We start from the raw sequence: 9,145 nt of genomic DNA, 5'->3' as shown, positions 1-9,145 counted from the left end.
ATTGTAATTATGATTTCTCCGCCATTGTTTGTCACAAGATAAAATGTAACCTTCAAAATGAAATAAAAAGAACGACTTGAACAAAACTGAAAAAAAACAGCCGGCTTGCCAGCTTGCCTCGAGGTCTTTTCAATAGATCATATTACCAAGTGAATATGTCAATTCGTCTGGCGTTGCACACGAAAATCGATAAGAGATCTCCTCGCCTCACAGCTCCCCCATACACACTAATTGTGGCACGCACAGCCACAAAAAATCCTACTGTCATACCGCCTATTTCTCGAGAAAACTGAACTGACAAAAACCAAAACGAATGAGAAATAAAAATAAAATAATAATAATAAGAAGCGTAGCCAGGGCAGGCAGCCTAATCTTGACTGGGATAGGGATTAGTTGGTCCAATCAGCGGCAACGCCTGCGGCTAATGAACAGCGGTTGCTGCTGCTGCTGCTGCCACCGCCACCGCCACCGCCACGGCAACAGCAAATAGCCACCGCCGGCTGTTACCGGGAACTGTAGCACATTCGAAACTGTGGCAACTCGGCAAACGCCCCTGGTAATTACTTGTACCTATAAAAAAGTCACGCCAAACAATAGCCTCGACCCGACCCGATCCTGAGCCTAACCTGGCCCAAGATCAGTGTCGATCTTATCGCTGTCATAGATGTGTGTTATGACTTTTACTTTCCTCCAAAAAAACAAACAAAAAAAGTACTGGGAATGGGACTTCGATTGCCACTTCGACTCTTCGTGTCGCTTCGAAATCAAAGCAGATTAATATTTTTGAACATTATGATTATGAGCGTGATCGGCAAAGATGACAAGACGCCATGAAAAATCAAACAGAACATCAAAATCAAATTAAGCGACAGCTATCAAACATGCGACACGACAAACGGCTTCACAGCAATTGGTAACTAATGTTGTAATCTTTGTATTATAAAACAATGGAATATAATACATTTGGCTGGGAAGAGTTCTATATTAAGGATAAATATCAATTTGTGATTGATATTTGCAGATCAGTTAAAATCTTTGGGAATAAATATTATAATAAATTATAATAAAATGTTCAATTTTATCTTTCCTGATGATTCATTTCAGTTCCCTATTCAGTTTCATCATATTCCGTTTTATTTTCTATTTCCTCTGCCCTATGCAATTCTTCCTTGGCCTGCTCCTTTTCATATGCTTCTATACGCTTCTCCAGCAAATCCACGTCCAACCACATTATTGTAGCATCGTGCCAGCTTGGTGGAGGATCGGCATTGATGACATCTTTCAGTTTCTTTAACCGGGCACGATCACTTTCATCCAACATTCGTCGACGCCTTTGCATGACGTCCTTCATGGAACTCATCGACCGCACTGGACCATTGGTCTTAATGCCCACCTTTGTTGTTTGGCAGGACTTGGAGTAAGTATTCAACACAGGTTGCTCTACTGGTATTGGTTTCTCTATTTCGGCTGCCGATATTCGCTGTGACACACATGCCGTCATTGGATTGGAGAACCGCTTGATTTGCTGTGCGTTATCTAGTGTATTCAACTGGATTACAGCTGATTGCGTAGTATCTGTAGCATGTTGGGGTAATTGCGACATCTTTGGCCCCTTGACGGTCTTCTTTCCTGACAGGTCTTCATTCCTGATGTGAACATTTTTATGCGCTGTCCGTTTGATTGGGGCCATAAAAAATTCAACACTGCTGTTTCATAATTTCGACTATTAGAAGTTAATCTGAATTTATTATTTTATGTCATCCTTACCAATCTGTTTTCCTTGTCAGCAACTGATTTAAAATGAATATTTAGTAGCTGACAATGAACAATAATCATTTAATCGCATGATTTAAAAGAAACCAACGCCTACTATTAAAATAATATTTGGCATTTAACAACTGACAGAAGTTCATTTAAACTTGCAAATTGTTTCAAAATAGAGGTGAAAGAATTACTGAATGCAATATTTATAAGATTACATGTTTTCTAAATAATTGACTGAAATCTGTCTATACTATTTTGAGATTTATTTTGTCATTCCTGGAGTTACTATTTCTGTGATATTTCTCAGTTCCGTTAGTTTCTGGCAGAGTTTCAGACATAATATGTGACATTTTGGTTAGTGAGTGAAACTTGCGTTGTGTTGTGGCTCAATGCTCTGCTCCTGTCCTTGTCCCTGTTTCTGTTTGTGATTTTGTTGCAGTTGCTGTTGATTTGCTTTTTTTCCTGTTCCTGTGGCTCTGATCAGAGACCGTCTCTCAATGTCTCCTTCCGCCTCCCCCCGTTGCCAAGTTCATGTTGTGCGCTATGTACAACATCAAGTTTTATCGCTGATCGTGATCATGTAATTCCAGCCCACGCATGCGCGCACAGCGTTAAGGAATCAAGTTTAGCGCATTCTTATTGCCGATCTGAATGCGCGCCTTGCCCTGTGACAGATGGTGTAAGGCTGCAAGGCATTCCCGTGCTCAGACTCAGACTCAGACTCGTACCCAGAGACAGAACCAGAGTCGAAGTCAAAGTTGGAGTTGCAGTTGAAGTTGGAGTTGGCGATTGGCGACTGGTTTTGGGCACCTAGCGAAAAGATCTTTATGTAAACTGGTACTTGAAATTTGAAATCATGTACCATTTGCCTTGAGAGACGAGACCTGAGCCGATCGACGCTTCGATCGTGTCCCTGACAGAGAAGCGGCACAGGAAACGCGCATTTAAAAGCTGCGACTATCAAAATAAAACGACAAGCTAGAGAGACAGAGAGAGAGCGAGTGAGGAAGCAGTCATGGAGTCATTTAAAGGAAGCTTGTGTCAATACGAAATATACAAAAACAACGAAAAACCCATGGAGTTTACCTTGGAATGCAGACGACGATCACTAATCTTTTGAAGGCGCCGACGCCGCAATGATCATCATAAGCGAACGTTTGGGCGCACTAAGCGACATAATTGCTACCGTGGGATGACTGCACGGACATAATGCTGGAAGATGGACCAGGTCTCGTCGTTGTCTCGGGTCTGTGGTGATTTCGCGATCATTACGAGACGCGCTCCTAATGCGCTCCAATCAAACACACACGAAACGAGCGTATGACATGTTTGTGCATTATTAATCATGATAATATCTGTATAAATGGTAGAAAACTGTGCCCCAGCCAACAGTCCTCAAATCCTTGGCCAAATTGCAATTTAATGCAAAAATAAATTGCAGCCTCCAAGCTCGATCAGCGTCTGGAGTCTGAGGCCAACTGAGGAGTCTGACCAACCGGCAGCCGGAGCAGGCAGCTCCCATGATTATTGGTCATTTACTTGCGCCGTTTAGCGCATTAAAATGCAAGCGAATGCAACCACTGTGTGTGTTTGGACTGTTGCCTGAGTATCATCTGAGTACGCGATCCGAGAAACGACTCTTTTTTCTGCATTTCGCATACTTAAAACGAATAATTGACAGTTGAAAACTTGCGAGAGTTCCAATCCGATTCGAGGCACTGCTTGGTGTTCTAGGGGCGTTCGATTCTTTTCTTCTCTTTATTTTTATGCAGCTGTGACTCGGATTGTGCAACTGCAGCTTTAACTGCATCTGCATCTGCATCTGCATCGACAACTGCAACTGCATCTGCATCTGCAATCTGTGGGGCGTGTGCTTTTTTGCTATGGCGTGCGAGTTAAATTATTCCAATGAACCAAGGGGGAAGGAGGAGGTTGAGGAAGAAATAGTCAGTTCGTTGGGGGTAGCGCTTGGGGCTTGAGAAATCAACGCGCTTCTTAATGGGCATCAGCTAGCAGGTAAATACACTGCGAGAAACTAAACAGACTTTATGAGAGAGACCGAAACTTTTTAAAAAATAAGTTAAGATTCAATTAGTATTATTTTCACTGAATTATTATTATTAAAAGGATCTCACATGAGAATAGTGCCCAATAAACATGCACTTCTCTGACCAATAAGCTAAACTTCTCACCAATTTGACCGCTTTGTCTAAAAAAAACTTTCAACCATCACAAGGGAACTAAAATTATATACCATTAAAGAAACATTTTGGAATTTTAGAGATTATGTATTACGGAAAATCCCTCCTTAGCCTTAAAATCAAAAGATAACGCTCAATAAGGTCTAAAAGTTGTTTCAATAAACAAAATATTAATAATTATAACATAAGAGTTATAATCTAATGAATGAATAAAAACTATTAGAGTAACTTTTAAATAACTCTAATCGATTACCGTTTAATTTTAAAGAAGATTCCCCTCTTTTATTAACTCATCCATACAGAATCTCATTTACGTTAATATTTGACACAAATCGATAAGCGATTATAACTGTTAAATGTGTAATTATATAATTGCATTGCCAATGCATCTGCTCCGTCAGCGAAACAACGATCAAGTCAAGTGCACACAAACCAAGCACAACAACAACAACTATCGCTCAAGGCTATCAGAGAATTGGCTAGAACTTGCAAGTTAAAAAAAAAGAAAGAAAGAGCCTGATTTGGGCATAGGAATTAAGCATAATTGCTGCCAATTACAGAAAGCAGGGGCGAGGAGAAATTGGGGGAAAAGTGAAACTCATAAAGAAGAAAAAGAAGGAGAAGTGCAGGGAAAAATGTGAAACGTAAGTAAATAATCAAACAAGTAATGGCAAATTATGAGCGCCACAACAACATCAACAACAACAGCGATTACTTCTACAGCAATTGTGAAAGAACACCCACTCAAAACTAAGCGTTTGCCATATTAACAACAACTGCGAGCGCCAATAACCGGTTGCCAATTGCTGCCTTAGTGTGTGTGTGTGTGTCTGATCGTGCTCTCTGCTTTTGCGTGTATGCGGATGAGAGATGGCACCACTTAGCACACATACAAACACAAAAAACCAAACGTGTTTCGTTTGCACCTTCGAGCACCTGAGCACCACGCTCTCACACGCGTCACTCTCGCGCTCACTCTCGCTCTCTCTCTCTGTCTCTGTTGTCGTGAGCTCTCAGCGATCACTCCCGCGATCTTCGTGTTAGTGAGAGCCAAACGAGGCGGAGAGAGAACAAGAGCGAGAGAGAGAGAGAGTGTAAGCGTGAGTGAGCATGAGTGAATGAGTGAGTGAGTGCGTGCGTCGTGGACAACAAGTGAGCGCAGGTCCAGGTCCGCGCACCGCTCGCAGAGCAATGGACTTTTAGTTATTCCGTGATCTTTTACCAATATTGTGCAGCGCACACGGCACGACGGCTGATCGCAGAAGGTAGCCACAGCAACAGCAACAGCAGCCGCAGCAGCAAACCACCACCAACCATCCATATCAGCACCACTTGCAATCCAACAGGCTAATCAATGTAGTTTTTTTATTTATTTACGGAAGTGCATAAATGATCAAAACGGAAACAATATATACTCGCTACATAACCCTAAAGAAAAACAAACAAGATTTAAGAATTAAAATAATAATAAGATATCTGTGCAAAGTTCTTTTGGAGTTGACAATAACGCCCACGATAATTTTGTGAATTTGTGTGTGTGTCTATGTGTATCTGTATGTGTGTTATTGGAAGTTATATTTTTTGAAAGCTGTGCGCGTGTGCTACGTCATTTGATCGACTGGAACTTGCTGGAACTGGGCACTGGACGTATTGGAAGTGCTGCCAATTGGTTAATCTTGTTGTTGTTGTTTGTTTGTTTGTATTTTTGTTGTTGTTTGTTGGTCTGTTTGGGGTAACGTCAAATTCGATTTTTATGACTTTTGAAAGCGTGACTAAGGCGTGATTTATGATGGCGTGTGGTTTTTAATATTCATGTGCAAAGTCAAAAGCCAAAAAGGCAGCCACGAACCGACCAACAAACCAACCAACAAGCCAGCCAGCGAGCCACAAGAGAGGCGCGCACTCAACCTGCGTAGGTGCGCCAAACAATAAAACTAAAGGCAGCAACCAACAACAACAACAAGCTCACACAACCACTGACAACAGCAACAACAACAACAACAGCAACGGGAGGCAGTGTTGCATCTTTTGTGCCCACGGGCCAAGCATCTGAGCATCGATATCCTGCTGTGTGTGCGTGGATCAGTGTATTGAGCTTTTTATGGACGACGCAGCGAAGCAATTGACTGCCGCTGCTGCAGCTGGCAAGCAAAACAGCAACAACAGCACTATGCGCAACACGCCAGCAACAGCTAAAGCTACAGCACCAGCAACGACAACAACAACAATACCAGCAACAACAACTAAAACCGCAGCAGTCACATCAGCAGCTGCAACAGCAAAAGAGGCGTCACAAGAATTAGAAGTGGCTTTAACAAGCAACAACAGCAGCAGCAACAAGCAACCACAAAGTGTTACAGCCGCAATAATGACAACAACAAGTTCGCAGCTAGAGCAGCAATTAAAAAACACCAATCACAACAAGACGGAGACACCACAACAAGGCAACAAAGCAGCAACTAACGTCACATCAACAGCGACAACAAAATCAAGTGCAGCCGCAATGGCAGCGGCAACGGCAACAGCGGCTGCTGCCACCAATGATCTGGCAGCGGCTGCTGCTGTGGTGCTCTCATTACAAGGCACCATGGTTAGCAGCCTGCAGCAGGCGGCATTGTTGCCAGCTAACTCAGCCGCAGCAGCAGCACTCAATTTGCAGGCACTTGAATCGTATTTGGCATTGCAGCGACTCACCGGCAAATCGGATGTATTTCGATTTAGCAACAGCGCCACCAATAACAACAATAATACCAGCAGCAACAATGCCAGCAATAGCAACAGCACTTGCAGCAGCAGCAGCAATAACAATAGCGATGTCGAGAACAACACCAACTTGCCAACGCTCATTGACATTGCCAGCATTGAGCTCAAGTCCAGCTGCTCTTCTAGTGCCTCCAGCATCTCCACTGTTATTGCCAGCTCGCCAAGCAACTGCAACAACAACAACAATAACTCGAGCAGCAGCAGCAATAACAACTTGAGCAACAACAACAACAACGCAAGCGGCAACAGCAACAACAACAACTTGAGCAACAACAATAGCAACAATAGCTCATCTGCCAACACTTCGAAGTGCATTCCGCCACTGCCATCAATTGGCACTGTAAGTGCTGCAGTTGCAGCCGCTGCTGCCGCCGCTGCCGCTGCAGCCAATCAACAGGCTGCCTTGGATTGTGCAACCGCTGCCGAGTTGGCTGCCGAGTGTGATTTGCCTTTGCTGGATGGCGAGGATGCCTTGTCCTTTGAAGCCGGTGATCTGGACAGCAGCTATGGTAGTTTCATCTTCAATCCGTCGAACTTCAACGCCAGCGATGCGGACACCTCACTCCACTCGCTGCAGGCCACGATGTACCAGGACAAACTCAATGTCATGGCTGCTGCAGCAGGAGAGGAGGCGGCCAATAGCACGACAGCTGCAGCGGCGGCGGCTGCTCAACGCTCCAAGAAGCAGTTCATTTGCAAGTTCTGCAATCGCCAGTTCACCAAGTCCTACAATCTGCTCATTCACGAACGGACACACACGGATGAGCGTCCCTACTCCTGTGACATCTGTGGCAAAGCGTTCAGGCGTCAGGATCATCTGAGAGATCACAGGTAGAGCCAAGATTTTTCTCAAATTTAGACTTATGATAGAATCTTATTGGAAGGAGTGTAGTTAGTGTAGTCCAAGTATTTTTTGATGATTGCAAGATCTAAATTCAAGAAAACTTATTGAAATACAATTAATAATAAGCTCGTCCCAAGGGAGTTCAATAATCTCAGACTTAATTTGAATACCAACTAATTCCTCTACATCCCATAAATACCCTCACAAAATTAGTTATTTAATTGTACAAGAGAAAAACAAATGGAATTGGGTTAATAAAAATGCCAAACAATAAGTAAATTATCATTAAGAGCCTAGTCAATTTTCTCAACACTGTCTCACCTTACAACTGCTTTGTCTATTGCTTGTTTTCCCCAGATACATTCACTCCAAGGAGAAGCCATTCAAGTGCGCCGAGTGCGGCAAAGGTTTCTGCCAATCACGCACACTGGCCGTGCACAAGATTCTGCACATGGAGGAGTCGCCACACAAGTGTCCTGTATGCAATCGTTCATTCAATCAGCGTTCAAACCTAAAGACGCATCTACTCACGCACACAGACATCAAGCCCTACAATTGTGCCTCATGTGGCAAGGTGTTTCGCCGCAACTGCGATCTCCGACGTCACAGTCTAACGCATAATCTCAATGCCGCGGGCGGAGTTGGCGGTACTCTAGGCGATCTATTTGGCAGTGGCAGCAATGGCTCCAGTTCCGATCCATTGGGTCTATCGATGGTATTGCCCAATGCCAATGGAACAGCGAGCTCAACAACAACAGCGACCACGCGAGACTTGGTTGCGGTCAGCGATTGAGTAAATATCTCTCAAATAATGGAAATGGAAATGATAATGCCTAAATCCTAAATCTCGTATCGAATCCCTCCACACACATACACAAAAACACACATACACAAGTACTACTCGTTGCCCTTAAGTTGCTTACAGCTTACAGCATTTAATCTAGACTAAGTTGAAACTATAGTTAAGCTAATGATATTTTGTAGCTGGTAATTTATTGGATATTTGATATACATCTATCTCTAAGTGCGAAAGTTTGACTTTATCTTGATAAGTGAATTGTGGACTTTTATCATAAATAAAATATATTAGTATACTAAGTGTATTGAATAAATGATAATAGTTTAATCGAAGAGCAAAATAAAACAAAACTGTGTTTTTATTTGACAGAATTCTATGGAATCGTTTGCCATAAATCTCTGGCATAGATATGCGTCTAAATGCCATGTAGACTAGCCAATTAATTTCACAGTTCTTTTGAACTAAATGGTTGTGTGGTTGGAATGGTTCAAGTTACGAACTGCTTCCTGTGGCACAAGGTCTACCCCGCTCGCTCACTCACTCACTCACTCACACGTTGAGAGTTGTGTAGAGTTGTTACACTATTTACACACTTGTTGAAAAAACTAAAAATCAAATATTTGTAGCGATGTTTATCGCTCAAGTGCCAACAAGGGCAATTAATGTACCATTAAGGTGTTACCCGACCCCAAACAAGCCTTTGACAAGCCAGAGACATGAGACAAGCGAAAAGCGACCAGAGACAATGCGACTACTCGTTGCGTACTTTTCCCA

The 9,145-nt window shown here is 42.9% G+C and overlaps 2 protein-coding genes across 3 annotated transcripts; one reads left to right on the top strand and one right to left on the bottom strand.

Annotated features, from left to right (window-relative positions):
• Positions 1-1,004: 1,004 nt before the first annotated feature.
• On the bottom strand, positions 1,005-1,867 carry LOC132795929 (uncharacterized). Of its 2 annotated transcripts, none has more exons than XM_060806897.1 (2): positions 1,768-1,867; positions 1,005-1,706 (listed from the first exon to the last, which is right to left on the bottom strand). In XM_060806897.1, the coding sequence occupies exon 2, from the start codon at positions 1,688-1,690 to the stop codon at positions 1,109-1,111; it is 582 nt and encodes a 193-aa protein (XP_060662880.1). In that variant the 5' UTR covers positions 1,691-1,706; positions 1,768-1,867; the 3' UTR covers positions 1,005-1,108. The 2 variants fall into 2 exon arrangements, with proteins under 2 accessions (XP_060662880.1, XP_060662889.1); XM_060806906.1 differs by having other exon boundaries at positions 1,005-1,703; positions 1,768-1,848.
• A 3,318-nt stretch (positions 1,868-5,185) lies between these two features.
• Positions 5,186-8,702, top strand: LOC132798477 (protein sister of odd and bowel). The gene is made up of 2 exons (XM_060810344.1): positions 5,186-7,559; positions 7,930-8,702. Exons 1-2 carry the CDS (start codon positions 6,067-6,069, stop codon positions 8,363-8,365), a joined length of 1,929 nt encoding a protein of 642 aa, XP_060666327.1. The 5' UTR covers positions 5,186-6,066; the 3' UTR covers positions 8,366-8,702.
• Positions 8,703-9,145: the final 443 nt, after the last annotated feature.

The sequence above is a fragment of the Drosophila nasuta genome, chromosome 2L (genome assembly GCF_023558535.2).
Source record: "Drosophila nasuta strain 15112-1781.00 chromosome 2L, ASM2355853v1, whole genome shotgun sequence".
NCBI lineage: Eukaryota > Metazoa > Arthropoda > Insecta > Diptera > Drosophilidae > Drosophila > Drosophila nasuta.
Note: the sequence above shows the minus strand (reverse complement) of the source record. Positions and strands in the feature narration are given on the sequence as shown.